Source organism: Callospermophilus lateralis, chromosome 18 (genome assembly GCF_048772815.1).
Source record: "Callospermophilus lateralis isolate mCalLat2 chromosome 18, mCalLat2.hap1, whole genome shotgun sequence".
Classification (NCBI taxonomy): domain Eukaryota; kingdom Metazoa; phylum Chordata; class Mammalia; order Rodentia; family Sciuridae; genus Callospermophilus; species Callospermophilus lateralis.
This window is the reverse complement of record NC_135322.1, coordinates 40,766,074-40,793,985: the sequence shown is the minus strand read 5'-3', so window position 1 is coordinate 40,793,985 and position 27,912 is coordinate 40,766,074. Positions and strand designations below refer to the sequence as shown.

Genomic DNA, 27,912 nt, shown 5'->3' with positions numbered 1-27,912 from the left:
GGCCCAATCAAGTCTCTCCGGCCCGCTTTTGGGGCACCGGATTTCCACCGTGCTCTTAGGAAGGAAGAGAGCTGTTGATTGGGTTAAGCCGCCGGAAGTGGGGCGGAGCTTTGTTGTGGCGGTGAGGAACAGGAAGCCCTGAAGGGTCAAAAGGAATACAAAAGCAAAGGCTATTTTCTTTATTTCTTCTCTCTCTCTCTTTTTTTCTTGTTCTTGTTCTTGTTCTTCTTCTTCTTTTTTTTTTTTTTTTAAAGTTTGAGCGACCTTTGAGGTGGCGGTTTGGGGTGGGCGCCACCGCGGGGAGGGAGTCTCGCCTCCCGCGCGCTGGTAGGTGAGTGCGGCCTGGGTCCTGGCCAGGCGGCGAAACCTGCACCTATTCGCCGAGGAGATGGTGAGCTGCGCCTAGTGTTAGGGGTAGTGCCAGTCCTGTTCTCGGTCCGCGTACTCGCAGGGTGTCTTGAGTGGCCGGGGCTTCGAGCTCGCGGGGCCCAGCCTGCAGCGGAGCGGAGGGAGCCTGTGGGAAGGCAGCTGGGTGGTCGGGGGAGGTTCCCTGAGCGTCTCTCGTCGGTTCTCTCCACTTTTCTACTGGCCTGGGCCGGCTGTGTCCCAAAGGTCTTGAAACAGCTCCAGGCTGCTCAGGAGACAGGGAACTCCTGTTGGAAATGGGATAAGTGCAGCACGGGAAACACATTTATTATGTTCATTTGCTGTGCCAAGTGCATTTTCTTGTAACTGAAAGATCAAGAGTTGAGACTTGGCGTTTGAGAGTTGTTGGCCCTTGGGAATCCCGCCCACCCCGGAGAAAGGGGATACCTGTTCGTTCATAGCCGCGGGGAAAACAAGATCTGTGGCCCTTAACTTAAAAATGCATATTCTCAGACCCTCACCCGCAAGTAGTCTGGCGGAAGAGATCTTAAATGGGACCTAGGAAGCCAAATTCAGCCTGGTGGTCAGATTCTTAATGACCTATTTTGTATCAGCTATGAGATAGGATTTGTCTATTCTTATGTTATTTGGCTGATATTGGTGTGTCCGCAGGGACGCCATAAAGTGTTTTGGAGAGCACTGCTGCTGAAACGTTTGAAAGAAATCCGTGTGTAGACTCCTTCTGATACAAGAAATTGAGCTGAGATAAAGGCAGCTTTTATATATTCCAAATAGAGCCCAAGATGAGGTGTGAACAGTTTGTGAATGTCTGAAAGTAAAGGCTGCCCCAGTTTTTTTTCTTCACTGAAGTCTTAATGCCTTTACCGTATGGGGAAATTCTTAAGGTTTTTAAGAAAGAAAAAATTATGTCAAGACCATGTACTTGTTTATCAGTCTTCACTTTTACCTTCCATAAAGTTTTCGGGCGGGATTTCTGAGGATTGAACACAAGGGCACTTTACTACTGGGCCACAACCCTAGCCCTTCTTATTTTTTATTTTGAGACAGGGTCTCACTAAGGTTGCCTAGGGCTTCACTAAGTTGCTGAGACTGGCCTCAAAATTGTATCCTCCTACCTCAGCCTTCTGAGTAGCTGGGATTACAGGTGTGCACCAGCCTTACCTTCTGCAAATCTTGATGTTTGGTTAGGATCAGGCTGCTGCTTCTTAAATTGAAAAACCACATATCTGATAAACGAAGTAATTTGAGTGTGTAGTTTGGCCATAGGCTCTATTATGGTGTCATATGCCTTTGTGGAAGCTAAATTTAACTTTTTCAGTATGTTTACTCTCAACAGTTATCTGTCTCTGCCTGGCACAACATTTGTCTTCTTTCTTAAATATGATTGGTTTTTAAGATTGTTTTATCTTTGTCTTTGATTTTTTTGTATTTTCACTGATGTGTCTATGATTTGTTTTTGTTCAGTTTGTCTAGTATTTATTAGACTTTTTTGACTCTGTGGATTAGTGTCTTTCATTAGTTGTATAAAATCCTCATCCATTTTTATATTCACAAATTGCTCTGTCCCATTGTTTATTGTTTACTGTAACAGACTTTTCTATTTTATGTGTCTCTTTCTGTTTTTCTACTACATTCTGGATAATCTCTTCATTAATTCTCTTATTTCCAGTCTGTTATGATACTCATTCACTGAAATGTTAAATCCAGTTATTGCATTTTTAATATTTGTTTCTTTATTAGCAGTGCTGGGGATCAAATCTGAGCCTTGCTCATGCTAGACTTGTGTCTATTCTTGAATTTTTTAGTTCCTGAACCAAGAAATTTGAGTTTGCCACTGTTTTACTGTTTCTTATTCCCTACTACTGATTTTGAGGTTTGATTTTTATTTCTTTAAAGATAGTAAGCATAGTGTTTTATAATTGATGATTAATTTCACTGTGTGAATTCCCTTTGGGTCTGTTTGTGCTGTCCATTCTTGCTTTTTACTTCCCAGTTCACCTTTATCTTGAGGGTATAGTTCTTTGGGGTACTAGATTAAGATGGAGAAGGAGGTGGTTATCAGATTCCACATTCTGCCACATGCTGGCATTGAAACTGTGGCTTTCAGGTCAGATAAATCATCAGGATGAAATCCACTGTGAATATTAGACTTAATTTATGATTTTTAACATCCTCCTAGATTTTGTTCAGATTATTTACTATCTTGTTAGCTTTTCTATTTCAGAATTATTTTTAAAGAACTTTTCAACTTTAGGATTGGGGATGTAACTCAGTGGTGCAGCACTTGCCTAGCATGTGGAAGGTCTGGGTTCAATACCAGCATTCAAAAAAAAAAAAAAAATTGTGAAACAGACAAAAGAAAAAAATATATAGATCTTTTTTAATACAGTAGTGGAGGATTGGTCTTAATTACCTAGCCTACTTTTTCTAGAAATCAGGATCCCCTTCATTGTGATTTTTGGATTGTATAATTTGTGATTCTTGTAATCCTAAGTGAAATACGACTTTTTCTTTCTTTAAACTTCCACAACTTTAGTGCCACAACTGTTAAGCTTCCTTGTGGGGCATGGTGGTACGTGCCTGTAATAACAGCTACTTAGGAGGCTGAAGCAGGATTGCAAGTTCAAGGCCATCCTGGGCAACTTAGATACTGCCTCAAAACAAAAATGAAGTCTCAGGGTATAACTCAGTGATAAAGTGCACACCTGAGTTCAATTCCCCCATACTACCAAAACAAACCAAAAAAATAAGCTTCTTTGATGGCTTATTCTATTCCTTTTCTTAACTCTTGAGTGCTTGACTTCTGTTCTTAGCATTTAACTGTGTTCTACTTTTCTTTAAATTACTCATATGCCAACCTTATCTCTTACTGAATGCAAGTTCTCTCACTAAAAAGTTAAGTGTCTGTTCAGTACCTAGCATTGTACCTTGCACAGAAAAGGTCCTTGAAAATCTCAGGGAGGCATCATGTTGGACATAGAAATATCAGTGCTAAAAAGTTTTGACATGGCCAGATTTCCTTCCAGTTGGAAAAACTGCTAACCCCCGCCACCACCACCGTGAGCTCCAGATGAAGTAGTTGATTTACAAGTTACAGTGTGTAAAAATTACAAGTAACATAAGAAACATGCATAGTGAGGGTAGTGTTGTTTATATTCTGAGAGGTACATGTACATTGGGAAACCAAGGAGCAGCTAAGGGAACCAGTATTTAAATCAGTGCTATTTCCTTTTAGTATGTATAATGCATATCAAATTCTTGTGCTATGGAAAGCTAAATAAACATAATTTTAGCTAATTGAACATTTTTTTTTTAGATGCCTAGAATGTGGCTACTAACTGCTCTTCATAATAAATATTTAAAACAGATTAAAGCTGAACTTGGTGGTGCATACCTGTAACTGATTCTGGGGGTTGAGGCAGGACGATCTCAAATTTGAGGCCCTCAGCAGCTTAGGGAGGCCTTAAGCAACTTAGCAAGAACCTGTCTCAAATTAAGAAAAGGAAAAAAGAAAAAAAAAAAAAAGGATGGGAAAGCAGCTGAGTGGTAAAGCACCCCTGGGTTTAATCCCGAGAATCCTAAGACATTCAAACATAATCTCCTTTGTACTGGAGTATATTAAATAAATTCTGTGTTAGAAGACTGACTTTGTCTAGTAATTATTTTGTCTAGCAAAACTAACAGTGTTTTCTGTTATGAATTGTTATTCTCTGAAGTTTTTTTTTAAACAAAGTCTTGACGATTTGTTTATTTTTAAAAATATTTTTAGTTGCAAATGGACACTATACTTTTATTTTTGTTTATTTAGTTTATTTAACATGGTGCTGGGGAACAAACCCAGTGCCTTGCGCATGCAAAGCAAGCGCTGTGCCTCTGAGTCACAACCCCAGTCCCTCTGAAAAAATTTCTTAGTAGAAGTGCCTTTTGGTCAGAAAATAGTCTTTTTTATTTGGAATATAGTAATAGTTAAGTTAGTTAGATGCCAAATTCCTCTTAGTTGCCATCCTGAATTTTGAAGGACAGGGTGACTTAACATCAGGGTGAAAACATTGGAAAGCAGTAAACTATATATGTGCTGAAAAGGGAATGTATTGAACTATTTTTGCTATCCTGTGTGAAGCCTTAGAACATCATAACAGAAATCTGATTTCTTCTGGTGTATTTTTACATGTATAATCTACCTAATTTTAGAGTTAAAAGGTTATGGTGGCCAGTGATGTAAACACTGAAGGTAGTCTGCCATCACAAAATTCAGTTCCCTAGGAAATCAGATCTCATTAAATTGCATCATGGCACTAGATAAGTGGAATGATTTTCAATCAGGTATAGCAATTATTTGGAGGGAGCAATGTAAGCTTTGTATTTTAAAACTTGCAGAGTGTGCTAGTAAGACCCTGAGCCGATTTCACCTCATCGATTTGGAAATTAAATACCAGTCTCCAGCATAAATACAGTAGTGTAGTATTCCACAGTTTCTTTGGCCTGAAATATAAGAACTTTGTTTTCTTGATTATCAGGCAAATTTGAAAACCATGGACTTTATTTGTGCCAGTTTGAAACTTTTAAATTTGGACAGAAGGATTTTGGTATGGCTTTGATTTTCCCTGAATCCTCTATTTGAAGAACTTAATCCTTTTAAAAATAATATAATATTAGGGTGGGGGTGTAGCTCAGTGGGAGAGTGCTGCCTAGCATGCATGAGTCCCTGCGTTCCCTCCTCAATACCACAAAAATAAAACAAAGTTATGTTTAATTTCATAATTAAAAATGCTATCTGAGTAAAGGAAGGTTGACCAGATTTACTCTAAAATTTAACACAGTAAAAGCAAATGAGCATTCTAGCATAAATCCACTGCATTCCTACATTGATACTCCCCCACAAATGGAACCCAGGGCTTCTCATATGGTAGACAAGTGCTTTAACACTGAGCTACATCCCCAGCCCTTTTTTAGTTTATATTTTAGACAGGGTCTTGCTCAATTGCTCAGGTTGGCTTTGAACTTGATCTTCCTTTATCAGCCTCCTGAGTAGCTGGGATTGTTGTCTTGGCCTGCATTGATCTTGATAGATCACCATAATCCTGGGATGTTTGTTTTGATGTTTTAAATTATTCTAGCAAACAAAAGGGAAAAAGAAGAGACTTGTGAAAAATTTAGCTAAGCAGTAGGAGTAAGTCAAGGCAAGTCAGTTTCCCAGCTCTTCTGTTTACTTCCAGAAAGAGGTCGGTGAGTTGGAGGCATTTATCACTTCACTATTGCAGAATAAACAGCCAATGGATCTTGAACCCTTCAAAGAAAAATACAGCAATACTTCTCAGTATAAGTATTTTTAATCAGTTGGAATTATTTTATTGGGGGTGGGGGTGTTGAACCCAGAGGTGCTTTACTAACTGAGCTATATCCCCAGACCTTTTTATTTTTTTATTTTGAGACATGGTTTCACTAAGATGCTCAGGGCCTTGCTGAGTTGCTGAGGCTGGCTTTGAACTTGCAAGTCCCCTGCCTTAGCCTCCTGAGGCATTCACCACGATGCCTGGCCTAATTTCCGTTTTATGCAATCCCTTCCTCCACTTGTAATGTTTGTTTATGTCGCTAATTTATTTTTCCCCTACTACAGATGGTATTGAGTTGAGTGCAGATGGTATTTCTCTTCCTCCTCTGCTTGAAATTAAGAGACTTGTGTTCAAAATCTGTAGTAATGGGAAGCTTTTCAAAGCTTTTATATATTGTGCTAAGTGTTTTACATGAATTATGTTATTTACCCAGACAAAAACTTTATGTTATGTAGTGCTGTTTTGATCCTTGCTGTTAAGTGTAGTCTGTGAGTGTAGACACCAGGGCACAGAAGAATTAAGTGACTTGCGCACCATCACACTGATAAGGGGCAGAACCAAATTTTGAACACAAGTCTCATAATTTCAGGCAGAGTACATAGTCTTTATCATTACCTGTACCTTCTCTTGATAAGGAGACTATAGATTAGTTGAATTCAAGCAGGATGTACTGAAAGGGGTATAAAATTAAGCTTACTTATTGGCAGTATTGACAATGAAGGTTTGAATCCTGAAAAGACCTGAATATTTCTTTCTTCTTTTTTTTGGTACCCAGGGATGCTTTGCCATGGAGCCACATCCCCAGTTCTTTTTATTCTTTGAGACAGAATCTCAAAATAAGTTGCTAAATTGTTGAGGCTGGCTTTGAACTTGCCATCCTCCTGCCTCAGCCTCCCAAATTGTTGGGATTACAGGCATACACCACTGTGCCTAGCAAGACCTGATTATTATCCAGAATACTCAGGAGTATGGCTACTTGTTTATCAAAATTTTCTGTCCATATCTTAGACCTTTCTTAATGTTGAAAGATGATCAAAATTAAATATACAGAGAGCCACTGGTGGTGTTGGAGGCAGGTAGGGAACTGCAGCAGTTGAAGTGCCAGCAAGTGAAGAGCTATGGAGGAAAATGCACATTGAAGAAAGATAGATAAAGCATTGGTTTAGTCTTGTCCCTTTTGAACTCACAGAAAACTACTGCTAAGTGTGACCATCTACCTTGGCTCAAGTAAATTCAGTACTTTGAGACAATTAAAAAAAAATTGGGGGGGGGGCTGTTGATGGACCTTTACTTTATTTACTTATTTATGTGTGGTGCTGAGAATTGGACCCAGTGCCTCACACGTGGTAGGCAAGTGCTCTACCACTGAGCCACAATCCCTGCCCTTAGTTGCTTTTCTTTACTTTGTAAGGTTAAGCAACTAGGAATGTTTGGCTCAGAAAAGTAACAAGTTAGGAGGAACAGGGAGTTGGTGTCAAACAACTGTCCCGTTGTCATCTTGGAAAAGATTTGGCTCCTTCTTGTGTAGTCCCAGTGGATTGAACCTATTCTTGGAGTTCATAGGAAGACAGATTTCAGTTACTTTAAGGAGGAAGGTCAGGCCTGACAGGAAGGCTTGGCTGCCTGGGAAGGGAGTGCAGTAGTCCATCTTGAGGTTTTGAAACGTGAATTAGGTGCCCGTCTTCTAGGTATGTCTGGTGGATTCAGATGCTTGGTAGAGTTATAGGGACCTGTCTTCTCTGAATTATTTGCCAAGACATAGGTGAGAGGGAAAAACAGAGCTAATACAGGGTGCGAAAGGAGAGCTATAGCAAACAGCTGTAACAGAGTAAGAAAGGGGGAAATTGAGAGTCTAGTATGTCTCTCCCATCCATTAGAGCCCCACCTAGTTTGCATTTCCTCTGCTAGGAATATTTAATAAATTGTTGGCTTGTTTTAGAAGAGGTGGTTCTGCAGACCTTGAGGAATTTGGGGTGTGGCACAGAGACTGAACAGTTGTGCTTTTGTAGCAACCCTCTGGATTGAAATGTGGTGATGAGTGGTAGTGGTGAGAGGTGTCCAGGATGTGATGCTCATGTGGGAACAACAGCTTCTGTCAGTTGGTTTAGGTTTTTTGTAGTAATTTTCACAATTCTCTCTTGTTGTTATGTTGTACTAGACCTCAAATAGTAGCTTTCAGGCTGAGACGATTACTATTTCTCTTGTTCTGAATGTTAGAGTGTGTTTGCTTCATTTCTAGCTTTATTAAATAAGAATGTTGCATGAACATTCTCAGCACTGGAATTTGATGTAGAAAAAAGGTTGAAATTGACATGCTCTTATTTTCAACCAAATGTGGTGGTTTTGGGGGAGAAATATGGTAAAAGTGAGTAAGGTTATGATTTTTTTTTGGTACTAGGGATTGAACCCAGGGGTGCTTAACCAGTGAGTCACATCCCCAGCCCTTTTTAATTTTTTTTTTTTTTTTTAATTTTAAGACATTTTGAGACAGGGTAAAAAAATGCCGAGGCTAGCTTTGAACTTATAGTCTTCTCAGCTTCCTGATCTGCTGGGATTACAGATGTGTGTCACCATGCCCATCTAAGAGTAGGAATTTTTGATGTCAGGTTTGGATTTGATTTTTGGCTCTACCATTTACCATCTTTATTTCCTTAGACAACTGATAAAATTTCTCTAACTTATTTTCCATTTGTTAAGAGATAATATTTCTTATAGGGTCAACATTTATGTAAATACAAAGTATGTAGTATGTGGTATGAACTTGGTAAATACTATTACTTCATTTAATTAATTTTTGGAGGGTACTAAAAAGACCCAGGAGCTTTTTACCACTGAGCTACATCCCCAGCCCTTTTTATTTTTTTTGTTTTCAGACAGGGTCTTACTAAGGTGCTGAGGCTGGCCTTGAATTTACATCCTGCTTCAGTCTCCTGAGTAGGTGGGGTTACAGGAATGCCTATCACACTCAGTTATCTGCTTTACTTTTGTGATAGCAGACTTTCTTTCTTACTTTTAGTAAACTTTATTGTTTTTCTAATTAGCAGTCATCTTTAAGTGGACATTGGGTTGAGTATGTGCCTCTTTGTTAGGGAGTAATGTGAAGAATACATAACACGTCAGAGGATGGTTAATTCCACAATTCTTTGAAAGAAAAGAAACCAGCAAGCAAAAACAAAGAGGCTTAGTTTAAAAGGAATAATATACACTATTTTATCTTTATTTCCTTCTCCTCTCTTCTCTAAAGAAAGCTCCAGGTAGATGAAGAAGATACATAGGATATTGGGAATCTTCTGCATAAAGACATGCATAAGATGGTCAAGATTGTTGTGTGAGTGAGAAAAGAGAAGGAATGAAGATAGAATTCTAAGTGTGCAAACAGGGTGTTTAGAGGGAGGGTGGTTAAGAGGATTTGGCTTGATAGCTTGGAAAGTGTGTGGGAGACCTGGGTTCTTCTAGTTTCACTCTCCATTCCTGGTTGTGTATCTCTAGGCTTATCACTTCCCTGCTGTACAGCCTGGACTCCATCACTAAAGCTCTTTGGGTACCAGAGATTATCATCTGCTTTTCTTGGAAGCGAGAGCAGGTGAATCAAGATAGGGACCTGACCCTGAAACAGGCATTTCAAGAAGGAATAATGTCAAATATTATGGAAATGGGAATTGGGGAGGGAGGAGAGAAGGGAAGGCAAGGGCAAAATACTAGGGACTAATGGAGCAAATTATTTTATATGCATTTATAAATATGTCAAAATAAACCCCACTATTATATATAACTGTAATTCATTGGTAAAAACTTTTTTGAAATATTATAGAAATAAAAGAGGATGAGAGCTGGGGAAAGGGTGAGATGTCCAGGAGACCAGTTTGTTTGGAATAGAGGGACACTGAGATTTACTGTGAAACGCCAGGTAATGAGAATTATTCCACGTTCTTTCACCGACTCTGTAGGTAACCTGATAAATTAGGGAAAATGTAATTTTGTCCTTTCATCAATGACCTAATAAATTAAACCATTTGAGGAAGAAAACATTTTAATCTATTCCTGGATGAAACAGAGCTCACTTGTTTCTTTTTGAAATTTTAATTGCAGTTCTTTCTCTCTCCCTTTTTTGGTAGACTGATTGTTCCAGTATGGATGGAGGGGATGATGGTAACCTTGTCATCAAAAAGAGGTTTGTATCTGAGGCAGAACTAGATGAACGGCGCAAAAGGAGGCAAGAAGAATGGGAGAAAGTTCGAAAACCTGAAGATCCAGAAGGTACACTAGGCCTGTGGTTGGACATTTACATAGTGATCTTTAAGCTTTATAGTGCCTGCCACATAGGCATTGGTTGTCCTTGCTTTAGAGTCGAAGAACCGAGGCTCAGAGGGAGAACTGTGTAAGGCCTCTGTGGCACACTGGGGTGCTCGCTCACATCTCACTCTTTCTTCTCTCCCACACTGCCTTCCTGGAGATTCTGCTAGTCTGTTCCATCTGGATAGGTGAACCCACAGTCTGAGCAGCTGAGAACACCGCTGCTGTGGAGGGTGTGGGCTGATCCCTCAGCCACGTAACTGTCCCAGGCATGGGCCCTATTGACATTGGTAGTTGGCCTTTGAGAACCTTTGACCCCTCTTCGAGATCCAAAGGGAAGCAGTGAGCTTTGTGCTATTTTTTTCAGATCATGCAGGACTTGGCTTTATATTAAAAATTCCTCGTGATTCCAAAATAGTATGAAAAATTCTAAAGTTTGTATCTCCCCCTCCCCCACTCTATCTACTCATCTTTCTTTCAGAGTGTCCAGAGGAGGTTTATGATCCTCGGTCTCTGTATGAAAGGCTACAGGAGCAGAAAGACAGGAAGCAGCAGGAGTATGAGGAGCAGTTCAAATTCAGTAAGGTTCAGAAAATACAGCGTCCAGGGGACTCTACAGGGTCTTTTTTGATCGCTTTTGCCTCATGTAACATTCTTTCTAACTAGCAGTGGAATTGTCTTGATTATCTCATCTCCAGATGCTCATTTGGTGGAAAAGATACAGCCTTCTGCCTTCTAGACCACATTGAGCATTTTGTTTAAAGCTCAAGATACCCATTTAAATTCTATGCTAATATCTAGCAATGGGAGAAATGCCTTGATTTTATGCCACATCATCTATCTAAAAGCTATGGTGTTTAACAGTTCTTTCTCCTAATCCCCTGAAGAACCTGTAGTTTATTAAAAAAAGAAAAAAAAAAAGTCTTATTTGTCTATATTTTCCCTTTAGCTTACTTAGTGTTCCTTTTTAATTATTTCCTCAGAAAACATGGTAAGAGGTTTAGATGAAGATGAGACCAACTTCCTTGATGAGGTTTCTCGGCAGCAGGAACTTATAGAAAAGCAACGAAGAGAAGAAGAACTGAAAGAATTGAAGGAATACAGAATATCCTTTGTACTTGGAGGGAAATCTGTACAGTGTCAGTATTCTCATAAATATTTGGTGATCTTCAAAGTATTTTGCAACTCTATTCCCCTTTCAGTTCTTTGAACTCCTGGTCTCTGAATGACTGGTAGTGATCGACAGGGTCTGTGGTGTTGCATGCAAGAGTTTAAAAAAACTGTAATCACAAGTCCACATTCTTTAGTATTGAGTACAGGCATAAATCCAGGAGGGAGCTGTGTATATTCCTGCCTTGTGGAATTAGGCTCTTGAGACAGGGCAATGCAGTCAACATCATACAGGGGAAAAATTGGCTTTTGAGTTAAATTTTTTTTTTTTTTTTTTTGCAGTGCTGGGGATTGAACCCAGAGCCTCATGCATACTAAGCGTATGTTTACCCTCTGAGATACACTCCAGGCTCTGTGGTACCATTTTTTTAATAGCACTTGTCATTATCTGAAAATTGTCATTTGTTTTTACTGGGTTGTTTTATCTTTTTACTGCTGAAATGCAAAGTAAGCTCCATAATCACCAGGACGTAAGCTTGGTGCAAGTGGTGCACACCTGTAATCCCAGTTAATTGGGAGGCTGAGGCAGGAGGATTGCAAGTTCGAGGCCAGGCTTGGTAACTTAGTGAGACCCTGTCTCAAAATTAAAAAGGAGCTGCGAATATAGCTCAGTGGTAAAGTCCCCCTGGGTCAATCTCCACAAAGCCACTACTGCTACTACTATTAGCAGCAATAACAGAAAGACTTGACCACTACTTTTCCCAGTGCCTGACATGTAGTATATTCTTACGAAATATGTGAATAAATTAATGAGTGACTTTAGTTGTTAATGTGGCCACCCTAACCCTTTTTCTTCCTGTGAGGAAATTTATTTGAATATTTCAAGCTAATGTGTTGAATAACCTCACTACTGTGTTGAAACAGGCTTCACCTCTGACAATGATGTGCTAGTTGGTCTTTTTTTGCAGGAAATGTGCAGTTGGTTCCATTTTGAGTTATGAGAGAAACTGTGCAGATTCCCTGGGATTGTGTTTGGATATAAACTGGTTGCAAAGTCCTAGCTTCCATTCTCAGTCTGTTAGTAACATTCAGATGCAGCTTGAGGATAGGAATTGATGGAAAGTTACTCCTCAGTTTCAGCTGTAGGAGTGAGACTGATTCTTTTGAACTCCCCAACCCTGACCCTGATGACCCCCAAATAGTATTGTGTGTTGATATTTGTAGCAACGGGCAGATACATATAGTACATTGCTTCAGACCCAAGCTTTTTCCTTCAAGGAAATACATTAATTTAGCACTTCTCATTTGAATTATATCTTGTTTTAGGTTGGCAGCAAGTGTCTCCCAAAGGAGCGTTCTGGAGAGTAGGGCTGTGTGAAATGCCCTTCAGTTTTCAACTAAAAGGAAGGAAAGAACAGAAACTTTTCTGTCCTGTTAACATTGTATTACAACACTACAGAGGCTCTGAGGGATGTTGGATTTGGCTGGAAACTTGGGAAGTTCTGACTGTGTAGAAAAACTGACAAAAAGCCGACTTCACCCCTGATGTATAATGCACTCATCCCATGAATACAAGCAGCCGGAGATGAGTGGAGATAGGAGCGGAAGAATTAGACATTTGGTTATTGAAGCTCTAGATTAGGAGCTGGCTCATGGCTTTGCATATTTTGACATGGTACATCTCATAACATGATACTTCTGAATGTAAATAAACTATGGTTTGTGTCATGTAAACAACAGCACTTTAGTTGTTAAACTAGTAGTTATTAATATTATGTGTATTTAAAATTACGCAGTTTTAAGAAATTCTTCATCTAAAGAATTCCTTGATATTTTTGAGGTATGTGTCTATTTTTAAAGCATTTTGAGGGAAAAGGACTCAAGGAGGGAAAATCTTGTGCTTTAGCTGTGGAACAAAAATAAGATTACCACCTCTCTCCCTGCCAAACAAAGGGTGGGACTTTTCTTCACTTTAAAAGAATAAAGGTTAAATGTTGTTCTTTGTCTGGGATCTGGTGCTATAAATACGTATATGGTTTTGTTGTATTTTTTTCCCATTTTTGTTTTATTTTTTCAATATTTAATATTGAAAGTTCTCTTTGAGAGTTTCTGTTCCTTATTGATGAAGTTGCAGGTAAAAATGCATCAGGTGGGCTGGGCGCAGTGGCGCATGCCTGTAATCCCAGCTGCTCGGGAGGCTGAGGCAAGAGGATTGCAAGTTCAAAGCCAGCCTCAGCAAAAGCAAGGTGCTAAGCAACTCAGTGAGACCCTGTCTCTAAATAAAATACAAAATAGGGCTAGGGATGTGGCTCAGTGGTTGAATGCAATCTCTGGTACACTCCCCCTACCAAAAAAAAAGCTTCAGGCTAGTGTTTTTTTGAAATCTCCATTTCTTTCTATTTTTTAAACAATATTAACATTCAGCATTAGCATATTATGTTTTTATTGATGAATTTGAGAATAGTACTGAGCATTTTACACAATGCCCATCTAATACTACAAATATTTAAGCTAATTAATGCTGTAGGAACAGAATTGGTGCCTAAAGAATGATCAGAATGAGCATTTCCTCGTTTCTGGTACCCAGTTTTCTGTATAGTTCAAGGACACAGAGATAAATAACCTAGATTTTGTATTTAGATTATGTACCTCTCCCCACCTCTTTGGGCTGCTGCTTGGATTCTTGGGCACTAGATGTCACTATTGTTCAGTAAGTTACTACCACATCTTAAGAACTTATACTGTGGCAGAATACTCTGTTGTCTAATCTGTTGTGAGAAAGAAAATAAAATAAAAGGGAGCCAAGGGGCTGGCAGAACAAGCGAAAGTGACAGACCTTGGGAGTGAGAGGTTGACATGGGGCATGAAACAGTGATGTGACAAGCACTCTGCTTATGCTTTTACAAATAGTGTTTTGTTGCTTGGGTTATGTTTGCACAGGATTTCTTATTAAAATCACCTTAAGAGAGTGTTAAAATGACTCTTGGGCCTCTGAGAGCCTTACTCAGTAGTCAGGGACAGGAGACAGAAGAGGGAGTCTTCATGTTTAATGAGCTTTAAGGGAATTCTGATGTTGCATTGTTCCAGCAGAGCGGGAGTTAGCCTTCATGATCCAAGTTTGAGTGCCACTGATAGTCGTAAAGACATCTGCAAAATCCAGTTTCACCCTTGATAGGGAGAAGCACATATTTTAAGGGAAACCATAATTTCTCCCTGTTTCCTTCATATTTCTTAAGATCCTTGTTTTCTCCTCAAGCATGTCTTTGGTAATACTGGGTTCTCTGGATATGCTTAGATTTTCATTGAAATTCAGAGGAAAAAGTTGCTTGCCTGTGTTATTTTGGACTTGATATACTGTCTCCCTTTGAGGTCACCTTCGTTTCTATTTAAATCAGCTGGATGTAACAGGCAGAATAAAGAGGTAAAGGGCTGTTTTGTTTTTTTTTTTTTTTTTAATAAGTAGGCCAAACATGATATGATACAGCCAAAGGGCCAGTGGATTATATTTGTTGTCCTCCTTTTGACTACCATAGTCCTGTGGCTTTTGTTTAGTTTGACCCTTAACCTGTAACTCACAGCAATCTCAACAAGGTTGGAATTTCTGCAGAAAACAAGAAGGAGGTGGAGAAGAAATTGACTGTGAAACCCATAGAAACCAAGAACAAGTTCTCCCAGGCAAAACTGTTGGCAGGAGCTGTGAAGCATAAGAGGTCAGCCAGCGCTTCCATGGTGTGAATCTTCCTCTGGCCGTGTCATCTGAAATGTCACTTGTATGGGATCAGAGCAAAAGATTACCTAACATATGTCTTTGTGAGGTTCCTTCAGTGTGCTCGCCTCCCTGTCTCTGTCCAGATTCGGTGTCTTCTGTGTTCTCTGACCCTTGTATCTTTCATCATTTGTTCAGCTAAGAAATAGTAGCTGCCATGTGTAGGGCATTGTGTTAAGTGCTTCCTGTGTGTGGTCTCATTTATCTCTCTCACATTTTCTATGAAGTACAGATTATTATAATCTCTGTTTTACAATGAGAAGGTGGAGAAATTGGGAGGTTGGAGAACTTTTGTCCAAAGTCACACATCAATAGAGCAGTTCAGTAATTGAGCTGTTGTGTTTCTAGGCAAGTGAAGTAGCAAGTTCCATGCAAGAATTGTATACAGGGTCACGGGAACAAAGGAGGAAAGTGCACGATGCTGCCTGGTGGTGCACAGGCTCGCAGACTCACAGGCTCGTGCAGGAAGTTAAGGAGGCATGAAAAAGATGCTGAAAGGGTAGGACACTAGGGCTTTGATAGGCAGATAAGGGAGAGAACATTCCAGGCAGAGGGAACAGCTGCTGCAAAGGCATTGAAAGAACAGAGCAGCTGTGACAGGGTAATGGAGCTGGCTTTGGCTTGGTTTGATTGACATGGCAGTGCTAGCACTACCTAGAGATTTTGATGGTCCTTCATCAAGTTTGCTCTTCCCTTTCCAGATCCTGAAATGGCACCATAGTGATTGAATCGGGTCGTGTCAATTTGACCATCCAGACCATGGGCAGAATGATGTTTAGTTTAAATGCAGTCTATTAGGAAAATCAATATGGTATATTGGCAACCAGCCACACGTTTTGAAGGGAGTGTATTGATGCATTCTTGTGGTTTGGCACATCATCCATCTGCTGCAGATGTTCCTAGGAGCTTTGCCTACTTGTAAAATGTCATCACGGTACAGCAGCTGAGGAGAGGGGATATCAGTAGCTTCAAAGGGCTAACAATTCATGGGTTATTCTTTGCTCAAGCTTCTACACAAGGTCCAGTGTTTCTCAGGATTTGGACCTGGGTCATTCTTCCTGGACTGTGCCAAGGAAGGACTCTCCAGATGGGCATTTAGTTACCTCTTGGCCAGTGCTTTTGCTGGTGCAGAATGGCTGTTGTAACTATCTCCCTTACTTAGTCTTTAGATCTCCTTTAGAAAGGAGATCTAAAGACTAAGTTAGCTTAGTTAGTGACCTGAATTAAAATCCCTCTTAGGTTTTGAAAATACATTATTTAATGTTGTTTTGCTCTGCAATGAATTAGCCTCTTGGAGGCAGGAGTTCCTAACCTCCCCTGCCCTGGGTTATTAGAGTGACCTAAGAGTCTGTTAATAATGTGTATTCCCAGGCTTCATGAATTCTGGTTCAGTAAGGTTCAGTAGTCTATGTATAAAAGCATAAAAACGAAACAAGCATCCATTTCAAACCTTCTCCAAGTTTTTTCTCAAAGACTTCTCCCAAATCTTTTCTCCAAGTTTATTTTATTTATTGATATAAATAGCTGTCAGATAACTAGCATGTTCATGTGAAGCCTTTCTTCTCAGAGGCTTCCAAAGTTATAAATTTTCCTCAGCTTTCATTGAACACAAGTTGTATATTTTCTTCTTGTATTTTAAACTTTGACTTAGGAATAATTTAGAATTATTTTTGAATTTCTGTAGTGAGCTAATTTAACTGCATACATACGTGTGTGTGTGTGTTTTGCAAGGCTGGAGATCAAGCCCAGGGCTCCCGGCGTGCTAGGCAAGCCCTCTGTCACTGTGCTGTATGCCTAGCCTGCTTTCATAGTGATTTCTTGATTTCCTCCATAGCTCTGTTGAGTCATTTTTTAACTCCTTAGAGTAGTCAGTGCTTTTGGGTAAGTCTGTTTTCCTAATGTTAATGTTTTCCTTGGTACCCCTTTTTCTGTTCTTTTACTTTTTTTGAGGGGCTGGGGATCGAACCCAAGGTTGCTCTACCACTGAGCTGCATCCTCATCCCTTTTTGTTTTTATTTTGAGACGGGGTCTTGCTAAATAATTGGCCTCAAACTTACAGCCTTCCTGCTTCAGCCTCCCTAAGTAGCTGGGATTGCAGGCACGCCCCCTCACACCTGGCTCCATTCTTTTACTTTTAGTCTAAGTATTGTTTGATTTTCTTTTTCTTTTGTTAAGTTTCTAGTTGTGTCTCTGCTTTTATTTTTTAATTTTTCTGGTGCTGGAGATTTAACCCAGTGGCAGTGGTGCCCTGTCTCCCACTGAGCCACATCTTGGCCTTTTAGACAAGTTCTCGCTAAATTGCTAAGCCTGGCCTTGAACTTGTCATACTCCTGAAGTTTCTAAGTAGATTTAGTTTATTTATTTTAATCAATTTTTTTATATCATTTCTACTGTCTTAACATTGTCTGTTTATTTATAATTTTTCTTATATTCTTGTTCTGGAAAAACATGACTGAGAAATCTTAAAATTGCAAATCATTATTTTTCTTTCTACTAGTTTGGATTTATGTACCCTAATAGAAATAAGCTTGAAATTTACCAGGCATACTTAGCAAAACCTAAAGTAAATAGCTATCTCACTTCCCTGCAAAAAATATGTGGACCTTAGACTCTGTAGTTACAGTCCCACTCTTTCTACTTTATGTGCTACTATTGTCTGGGTCTTCAGTATGGTTGTGTTTAATGCCACAAATTACATGTTTGTTTGTTTGTTTGTTTTTAATAACACTTGTTTAGACTTATATTTGTATTTACCACCTTCTTGTTCACCATCCCTTTTGGGATGGATTAAGGCCTTCCATTTGGGATAATTTTTTTCTTTGTTATTCACTCTAGACATTCTTTTAGTGACAGTCTTTTGGGTGACTCTCAGAATCTGTAGCATGTTATTGAAGATATTTTCTTTAATCTTTACTAACTTAAGTAAACTTTTGTCATTTGTGAACCTGTCCATATATTCTTGAATTCCATCTGTGGTTCTAATTGAACTGAATGATAAAGAACAAAAAAATCAGAAATTTATATACTTCACCTCTTGGATTTTATCAGGAGTTTAAGTTGTCTTTTATAACGAGTTTTATAATTGGAAGGAGATTAAGATCCTGAAATGAAGGCTTTTCATTTCAGATCATCCCAGCTCCTTAAGGCTGCGTAAGATCCATATAAATGGTTTCTAGAGCTGCTGATTTCCTAAGCTTTTATCCCCAAGATTGGACATAACTCAAATCACCATGGTTTTTGTTACAGCGCAGAGAGTGGCAACAGTGTGAAAAGACTGAAACCAGACCCTGACCCAGATGACAAGAATCAAGGTGAGTGGCAGCCTTCATTTCTTTCTTTTACTCGTAATAAACATGAAGCACCGTAAAAGGCTGGCATGCACTGAATCTGTAAATGAGTACATATAACTCTCTTCAAATAAGCCTGCTAGATTTAATTTGCCAACTATTTTATACCAAACAGGATTTATACCCAAGAGTATGTCAGCTGCCCTGCAGAAGTAATATGTTAGAAACCAGTGGAACTGATAAATGACAGTTGTGCTCTCTAAGGAGTGCTTACAAAGCCCTGGTCAGATGACCTCTGCTCACAAGAGGTTTTTCTCTGTCTCCCTCAAATGTCAAGTTTCTTGATTTCACCTGGCTTGATACCAGTAGGAGGTAGAATGCCTGGCTCTCTCTGATTGTTATATTGGATTGAAGCTAAGTGCTTAATACAGTCTCCAGAAGTATGCTTTCTTTGGGTGGTTACTTTTATGCAATGACTCTGCCTCTGTTTTAAGGTGTCACAAAGTTGTAGGGAAGGGGAATGTTTCTGGAGGCTGGATTTGGGATGAGAAATTCAAGATTCTGTTTTCAGTTTCACCTGACTCCCTATGGGATTGAGATTTTGAACATCTATCTATAAAACAGGGCTTATGTTTATTTCTTTCTCAGAAAGATAATGAATGCTTTTAAAAATGTTTCTGCAGAGTACCAGTGATAGCAGGTTGTTGCTGTTAGTACTCTTTTGCTCTAGAACCTACTTTTTAAAAGTCCTGTAATGACTGGACATGGTGGTGCACATCTGTAATCCCAGTTGTTTTGGAGGCTGAGGCAGAAGGATCACAAGTTCAAAGCCAGTCTCAGCGACTTGATGAAGCCCTAAGTAACTTAGTAAGACCCTGTCTCAAAATTTAAAAAAAAAAGGGTGTGTGTGTGTGTGCTGAGAATGTGGTTCAGTGATTGAGTGTCCTTAGGTTCGTTCAATCCTTGGTAACAAACAAACCAAAAAAAAAAAACAAAACTTTAATGTAGAGGCTCCCTTCTATCCATATTCCCTTCAGTTCAGCTCTCCTTTCCACAGGGAAACAGTGTTATATTTTTCTTCTGTATCCATCCAAAACTATTCTGTTTATATACAAGCAATTATAAATATGTATTTTTAAAAATACTGTATTATAGATAATTTGAATAGTGTATTAATCCCTATCACCTAATTTCAACAATTTTTTAAAAAACTTACTTTTGCAGTATGGGGGTGAAATACCAGGTCTTGCACATGCTAGGGAACTGCTCCACCGCTGAGCTTCTCCTCCGTCCTAAACAAGTGTATTCAGTCTTCATTTGTATCTCCCAAGTGTAATATTTTGTGACACGTCCTAGACATCATATAATTTCTTTATAATTCTGTAATTGTATTCAATATTTATTTCTGAAAAGAAGTTCAATATTCTTCAATATGAGTATATTCTTCAGTATGTATTTCTCAAAAGTTCTTTGTTTCATTTTAATAAATTGTAATACTATGAATATATCACAATAATTCCCTTATATCTGTTATTATTATTATTACTACTACTACTGCTACTACCCATTTTCCTAAATTACCTAAACATTTTTTGGTAGTTATTTTTTACAAAAACCAGGATGCAAACAAGGACCAAATATCATAAACCTTTAAAAAATACTGAAATATAATTCACATATCATAAAATTCACCCTTTCAAAGAATACAATTCAGTAGGTTTTAGTATGTTCACAACGCCATACAGCCATCACCTCTATCTAATTTCAAAACATTTTCAACACTCAAGAAACCCTATTCCACTAGCAGTTACTCCCTGTTCCCTCTTCCTCTTAATCATCAGCAGCCACTAGTCTACTTTTCATCTCTGTGGATTTGGGACCATTTCTTATAAATGGAATCAAGCAATATGTGACCTTTTATGTCTGGCTTCTTTTTAGTTAATATGATGTTTTTGAAGTTCGTCCATGTTGTAGCATGAATGAGTACTTTTTGCTAATGGCTGATGATATCCGTTGCATAATACAACATTTTGTCCATTCATTAGTTGATTAGCATTTGGGTTGTTTCCACTTTTTGGCTAATTTGAATCATGATGCTGTGAATATTCATGTACAACTTTTTGTGTAAAACAGCATTTCAATCTCTTGAGTATATACCTACAAGTAGAATTGCTGGGTCATTTGGTAATTCTGTGTTTAACTTTTTAAGGAGCTGCTAAGTTTACTTTTAAATGTAAAAGTTACTTTTCCAAAGTCCTTTTTACTTTTTGAAACAGGGCCTCTTAAGTTGCTGAGGCTGGCCTCAAACTTTCAAACCCTTCTGCCTCAGCCTCCTGAGACATTGGAATCACAGGCATGCACCCTTGTGCTTGGCCAATCTTTGATACCCTTTGAGTTAATTTCTGTACATGGCATGATATAGAGATCCAGTTTCATTCTCTGGTGATATCTATTTGTCCCAGCACCACTTGTTGTAAAGATTCTTCTTTCCTCCAGTGCATTGTCAAGGTGTCCTTGTTGAAAACCAATTGAACATAAATGTATGGGTTTATTACTATGTTCAATTTTCTTTTGGTTAATCTTTATGGCTGTCCTTATGCCATTGCCACACATTTTTGGTCACTCTGACTTTCTAGTAGGTTTTGAAATTGGGACGTGTCAAGATTGTTTTGGCTATTCAGATTCTCTTCCATTTCCATCTGAATTTGGGGGTCAGCTTGTCAGTTTCTGGGGGGAATAAAAGGAGCTGAGATTTTTATAGAGAGAGATTGGAATCTGTAGAATAATTTGGAAATATCACTGTCTTATGATATCTTAACAATAGGCTAATATGTCCTTTAATACAAATTTTTCTTTAAAAATATTTTTTGGTGGTTTTCTTTAATTTTTGTTTTGTGTGTGAAGAAACTGGGTTTGTCCTGTGGGGTTTTTCCATACTCTAGATTTTGCTAATTGTATCCCTGTGATTTTTTTTTAATGTTTATTTAGTTGTAGATGAACACACAATATCTTTATTTACTTTTATGTGGTGCTGAGGATTGAACCCATGGCCTCACATGTATGAGGCAAGCACTTTACCCCTGAACCTCAGCCCCGCTGTGAGGTCTTCTATTCTGTGTTTCCTGTGAAGAGGTAATTAGACCTAGAAGCTCGATAAATTCACATTGACTCTTTGGCAAGAATATATCAAATATTGTTTTCATGCTTCCGATCATTGTATAAGTTTTATTTTACTTTAACTTACTCTTGTGTTTATTGCTTAATTCATTGGTTTACCTTAGGAATCTTTGCGTATCTGCATATAAAGAACTTCTTCATTCCATTTTAGTATTCCTTTATACTCTTATACCAGGGAATATTTATCTTATTTTTTATTCATAAATATTGTTTCTATTCTTCCTATTCTGGTGTTTTAATAATAACCCTGTCATGCATGATTTTTTCATTTGTGTGAATATATTCAGATTAAATACTTAAAAGTAATTGTTGGGTCAGAGAGACTGTATGCATTTGTATATGGAGAAATAGTGTCAAATTGTCACTCAGAATATTTATCCCAGTTTACACTTTCATCTACAATGTAGGAATTCCTGTTCACTGACATCTTTTTAATACATAGGAACTTATATGACTGCTTTAATAGGATAAATGTATATATATAGTTGGCCCTTGTATCTACAGGTTCCACTTCTATGGATTTAATCAATCATGGATTGAAAACAATTGAAGGAAAAAATTAACTTCTGTACTGAAGCTGTTTAGGTTTTTTCTTATTATTCCCTAAACAGTCATTATAACAACTATGTATGTAGCATTTACATTGTATTAGGTATTATGAGTAATGGAGAGATGATTAAAGTATATGGAAGTATGTATACAGGTTGTATGCAGATACTGTACCACTTTTTACCAGGGCAGGGGGCCCTGAAGCCAATCCTGAAAATTCCGAGGATACACATATACTTGATTGTGATACACACACACTCTCTCTCTCTCTCTCTCTCTCTCTCTCTCTCTCTCTCTCTAAATGGGAATCTTAAACACATTTCAGCTAGTAGACCACTTGCCCTGTCTCTGTTGCTTCCCTCCCTGTTTGAATGAGTCACTGGAAGGGAAAACTGGCTTCTTTGAACTCTGTTAGGTACTTTTTTCAGAGCCATCTTTTATGTCTTTCTAAATACCTTCTTCCAGCCCCCACATCCTCGCAGCAGAAGTTCAGCAAGAAGTATCCTCCTTAGCTAGGAGGAGTTAAGGCCCCATGAGAAGAATGCCCCCTGAAACTTGCTTCAGAGTCTTGTCCTCAGCAGGAGAAGGATTTGCCTCTTTGTCCCTTAAAAGATAACTGGGACCCAGAGAGATTCAGTTTCCCCACTGAAGACTCTGGACTTGGCCTGAGCAGAGCCAGTGAATGCAAAGTTGGCTCCATCTACTTCCAAGTCACGCATCTGCCCGCATCCCAAGAACATTCTCTGTTAGTAATTTTCTGTAATAATTTGGTATGACAATGTGGTCCAGCAAATACAGAAGTTGGCAGGAAACTTCACCAAATGGGTGAGATCAGAGGGCACCATTTTGTTCTCTTCGGACTGCTAGCTGCTTTTGGAATGAAATTTGTCAGAGTTGCATTGCAGTCTTTTTTTCTTTCTTGAAACCTAGATAATTGGAGGTTTGGGTCTTTTCACTTAAACTTTTCTGATCCCACAGTGGTCCAGATTCCTTGGTCGTATTTTACAGCTGGCTTCCATTATTCCTTTAGGCCAGCTCTTGTCTTCTCTAGATATTCTGAACTTGAGCCTTTTTTTATCAGCCCCTTAAATTAAAGTTCACACTTGATAAAACAAAATGCCTCACTGAATAGCATTCCCATAAATAAGTTTCCTAAGTAATTGACTCACATACCCTAATAAGGTATATATATTTTTTAAACAACCAAATATTTCTGCCAGAATACTGAAAGTATGTATTCTGTATGTGATATATGATAATGGTAATGAACGTTCAAGTAAAGAGAATGATATAGCTTGATGTCATGTCTCAATTTTTAAAAGAGCATCCAATTTTTACTACCCCTGTCTACCCGCCCCCAGATTCACCACCTGCAGTGGAACTCTACATTTTTTTTCTTTCATGTTTGCATTCTCACACAGTAGACGTTCTGGCCTATTCTGTGCCAGACCCATGCTGTGCGTCCCGGGGAAGGAATAGTGAAGAGCGTGCCCTTGCCGTCCAGGGGTTACAGTGAGTGAGAATTCAGACAAGCAGCCCATCTTGTCATTTGGACTATGCATTCTTCTGCAGTTTTCTTATCTTTAATATAAATGATCTTGAGGTTACAGTGATGAGTGGAACTTTATCTCCCTGATTTAAGTGGCTTAAGATACTTTTTGAATTTTGCACTTGCCTTTTTAAAAAATTATTTGAATCAGTAATATATGCACATAATAAAAAGCTCAAAAGGGATAAGAGTGTGGAGTGAAAAGTCAGTCTTGCCTCTTCCCCCAGCCATTGGTTTCTTTCCCCTGAGCAGCCACAGCTACCATTTTTTAAATGTATTTTTTCAGATACTATCATACATTTGTACAGGCATCCCTGTTCCCCTACCCTCCAAATTGTAACTTTTACACACTGTTCTTCCTGTTGGCTCTTTTCATTTTTCACAGTATCTTGGAGATTTTTTAATTCCAGTACAGAGATGCTTTATTCTTGTTACTGTGGTTGTTTTTGCAGTGCTGGAGATGAATCCACGGCCTTACTTTTCCAGTAACCTGCACCCCAGCCTGACATGCTTTATTCTTAGCTGCTGACTAGAAGTCCATTACTTAGCCAGTCACCCATTAATGGACAATTTTCGCAGCCTTTTGCTACTGTGAACAGTGCTGCAGTGAGTGTTCTCTTATGAACATCTTTTGAATTTGAAGGCCATTGCCAAATTTCCTATATTCCCTCAGCAACATTGAAGTTACCCCTTCCTTGCACATTCCTGCCTAATATACTGTTTATCTTCCTAGGTTTAAAATTCATCTATTTCTTTTTCTGTGAACTGTTCATATCTTCAGTCTGCTTTTCTATTCAGTTGTTGATTTTTTTTTTTTTTAACAGATCAGAACTCCTTATACCTTGAAGACACTAGCTTTTGTGATATTTGTTGCACATATTTGCTTCTGCCTGCTGGTAACTGTCTTTGTGATCATTGTCAGCTTTCCTGTTACTGACATTTCTGTGCTTTAACATTACATAACTTTAGCACCTTTTTTCTCCTTATTAGAGCATCCCATAAAAATCAGCAGATGCACTGAGCTCCTGAATTCTGTGCACTGGCTGTTTGACAGCTCTTTTGGCTTCTTGGGTATTTTTCAGTGACCCCTGGTTTCATATCCTTGGAACCCAGTCTCTTTTTTGCATCTACTTGAAAGTGTCTATGAAAAGTGAGGTGTTGATGTAAGGTCTAAGGCAAAGCCCAGAGAGAGTTGTGCTTGTCAGCACAGGGCAGTGACAGATGAGCTCAGCTCTCCCTCTCCAGTGAGCTCTGGTATCATTGTAGGATAGTCTCTTTGATTTAGACTTAGTTTAATATGTTGTACTCTAAGTAGTCTATAAGCTTGCCAAATCATTTGACTTCCTCCTCCGTCAACAGGGCTGATCCCTACATGGCAGGTTGGTAGGGTGATAAAGCAGGCTGGAAACATGCGAGGGAAGAGGGGATGGAGGAGAGTTCCTAACTCTTCTTCAGCCGTCAAGTTCTGCATCTCCTAGATTGAGACGTGCGTGCTGTCACTCCAGTGGCAGAGTAACTGTGGGCTTCCTGGGAAGAAAAGAACTCCAGATCCTTGGTGAGAGTTGTGTGTGGCCCTAACCTCTTACCTGACTGGCTTCAGTTTTCTCTTTCTGTAAAAGAGAAATGTGACAGCAAGGCACAGTAAACCCATTTCTAGATCGCTCATCTTTCTCTCTCTCATCAGGGAAAAGTGGCTTTTCTTAATAAAGAGCGTTATTCTGCGGCTGATTTGTGGCCTTCACCATGTGTCCCTGCTAGCCAGCGTGTCGACCATCTGTTAATCTGCCATAACCCCTACTGTTGAGCATGTGGAGCCCTTTATCTCCCGGTGGCTACTTCTGCCCTAAGTGATTAAGGAACGAAATTAGACATGAGTCCCACTTGCTGCGAGGACAGGGAATCAAACCACAACAGACAACACTGCAAGGGGTTTGTTCTGTCTCAGAGCTGGTGGGAACGGAGAATGTAGTCAGGTTCTGGGGTTAGAAAGGCCTTGGCTCAAGGCCCAGCCCTGCTTCTTTACCTGGAGAATCACTTCACCTCTTGGAGCTGCACTTCCCCCAATGGTTTCCTCATCTGTGAGACAGGAGGACGAGTTGAGCCTGAACAGGGTTGTTGGATCTATGTGGCTTCTGGGGCAAGGCTTCAGCACAGTGCCTGGTACATGGTAAGAGCCTCTCAATTTTGGAAAAGAGTGATGAGTAACTTGTTGTCCGTCCTCTTTTTTTGCAGAGGCTCCGTCCTGCGTGTCTCTTGGAAGCTCCTCCTTGAGCGGCCCCTCCATCCACTGCCCTTCCGCTGCTGTCTGCATCGGCATCCTCCCAGGCTTGGGTGCCTACTCTGGGAGCAGCGACTCGGAGTCCAGCTCAGACAGCGAGGGCACAATCAACGCTACTGGGAAGATTGTCTCCTCTATCTTCCGAACCAACACCTTCCTTGAGGCGCCCTAGCTCCTGCCCTCTACCACAGGGAGCTCCTCCCCAGAGTGGTCAGTCCGTCCGTTCTGCCTACAGGCGTTCCTCCCTCAAAAAACTCCTTTGTCTATTTCCTGTGCACACCGTGACATTTTTAACCTAATCTGAAAATGTGCCAGAATCCACTTGTGACCCAAACTGTTTGGTTTCTCCTTCCACCTCAGTGCAGGTGACCCACCTGTCCCGCTGCCTTTCTTCTGATGTACTGGGGCAGGGCCAGTCCCAGCAGAGGTCCACTGACAGTGTCCTGGGAGGACAGGCACCATCTTGCTTGCAGAGGGTCTTACTGCTTTCCCAGTTTTTCTTTGTCCTTTCCCAGTAGCACAAGGAAACAAGGGCAGTTATGGGACAGGTGCCGTCTGTCTAAAGCTTAGTGTAGAGGAATGTGTTGTTTGGTTCTGCCTCACTGGGGAGCATGGAGGGGAAGAGAGCTGGCCAGGGTGGAGCGGAGCACCTCCCTGGAACTAACCCACCTTGATGTTGTGTGTGACGAAGTAAAGATTATAAACCGGATCTGCAGGGGACATCACTACACACCCGGCCTTCGTCTGAGGTTCTTCCTTACTCTTGCCTCTTCCTCTCCGCTCCATCCAATCTGAGTCATGGAGGAAGGGAAGGAAAGTCTCCATCTTCTACTCAGACCTTTTCTCTGCCTGGCAAATTATTTTGTTTTTGTTTTGAAATAAAGGTTTTAGTTTAAGATTCTAAACCTTAGACAAACATGTATAGGCCTTATTTAATCATGGCCAGAAACCAGACTGCTCGTAGGTTATAATGAGATGACTTATCTCTAGCAGCTCCTGGGGTCTTAACATTGCCAAGTATTGGGACTCGCCTGCCTAGTGTGACGTCCTCCTCCACTCCACGGAGGCCCTTCTCTGTTTGATGCATTTATTGTAGTTGTGGCTTTTAATGTTGAAGCTATTTCTAGCCTAAAGGTGCTGGGTTAGTACTTTTCCTTTATTCTTTGCCTGACTGCTCTTTTCTCTTCCAAACGGAGTGGCTCCAAGACCACAAGCAGCCAAGAACCAGAGGGACTGTGCCCCCTCTTTCTCTCCTGGCGGGAGAGGGGCTCAGCTGAGCATGGAGGGAAGGGGAGAGAGGGCGGGAAGCCTGAAGGACTGTGCGCTCCTCCACCGCACGGTCTTCCTTCCCTTGGGCTCCTGCCTTGGTTGTTGCTGCTTCCCTGGGTGTGAGACGGTGAAACACAGAACGTGTTGGCACACGGTTGCCAGCAGGCAGAGGAGCTACTCGGTTTTAACATGGGCAAGAGGCCCCTGGATCTCGTCCAACCCACTTTTCCCCTTCTAGCGCCACAGTGCTTTGGTGCCCATCGGCAGATGGCGGCTTTCCTCCGCCCATAACTGACGCCTTATGAATTCTGCCTCCTTTTCAGGACCTCTCGGTGCTAATTGTTCTTGATTGTGAGAACGGTGCGTCAGCTCCATCCTAACAAACAAGACACTTAGTTAAAACTGTGTAGGCACCTCTGCCTCGGCTTCATTGTTCCTGCGACTGTGCTGCTGTTATCACAGCATGTACCTGATGCACCCTCACATCGTTTCAGGAGGCAGGCCGGGGAATCACAGTCTCTCTCTTTATGTGGTTTGACTTCAGAGGCCATTACTATACCCCTTGGCCTCTGTTGATGTTGGAAGAAGTCAACAAAGGGTCGTGGGATTGAAATTGTACTTCAGAGCCAGTAAACCTGTCAGATCGAGCTCTTCTGTCTACATCTTGTGCTTTCAGCTCCCGGTCTGTTGCATCTGGATTGTGCCATTTCATTATAGTCCATTGTGCACCCCAAAACTGAAACTTACCTTCTGTAGAAACCGCCACTAGCAAAGCAGGATCTGGGCTGACCAGTGGGAAGCAGCCCTGAGAAGCATACAGGGTAGAGCTTGAGGTTCCATCCCAAAGAACATAGAATGAGCAGGGACGGAAGGATGCACCGCTCAGACCTTGACTAGGGCACTGTCAGCTGTGG

The 27,912-nt window shown here is 40.1% G+C and overlaps 1 protein-coding gene across 5 annotated transcripts; it reads left to right on the top strand.

The window, feature by feature from the left end:
* Positions 1–54: 54 nt before the first annotated feature.
* Positions 55–27,645, top strand: Psme3ip1 (proteasome activator subunit 3 interacting protein 1). 5 transcript variants are annotated; one of them, XM_076838208.2, is made up of 8 exons: positions 105–391; positions 9,210–9,303; positions 9,836–9,977; positions 10,495–10,593; positions 10,997–11,119; positions 14,701–14,833; positions 18,136–18,200; positions 25,684–27,645. In XM_076838208.2, the coding sequence occupies exons 3-8, from the start codon at positions 9,851–9,853 to the stop codon at positions 25,899–25,901; spliced, it is 765 nt and encodes a 254-aa protein (XP_076694323.1). In that variant the 5' UTR covers positions 105–391; positions 9,210–9,303; positions 9,836–9,850; the 3' UTR covers positions 25,902–27,645. The 5 variants fall into 5 exon arrangements, with proteins under 5 accessions (XP_076694324.1, XP_076694323.1, XP_076694325.1 ...); XM_076838209.2 differs by lacking the exon at positions 9,210–9,303 and having other exon boundaries at positions 55–121; XM_076838210.2 differs by lacking the exon at positions 9,210–9,303 and having other exon boundaries at positions 105–331.
* The last annotated feature ends 267 nt before the right edge of the window (positions 27,646–27,912 follow it).

Coding starts and splice junctions, on each gene's coding strand:
- Psme3ip1 (XM_076838207.2), top strand. Junction 14,834..18,135: donor GGAGCTGTGAAGCATAAGAG/GTCAGCCAGCGC, acceptor TTTTTGTTACAG/CGCAGAGAGTGGCAACAGTG. Junction 18,201..25,683: donor CCCAGATGACAAGAATCAAG/GTGAGTGGCAGC, acceptor CTTTTTTTGCAG/AGGCTCCGTCCTGCGTGTCT.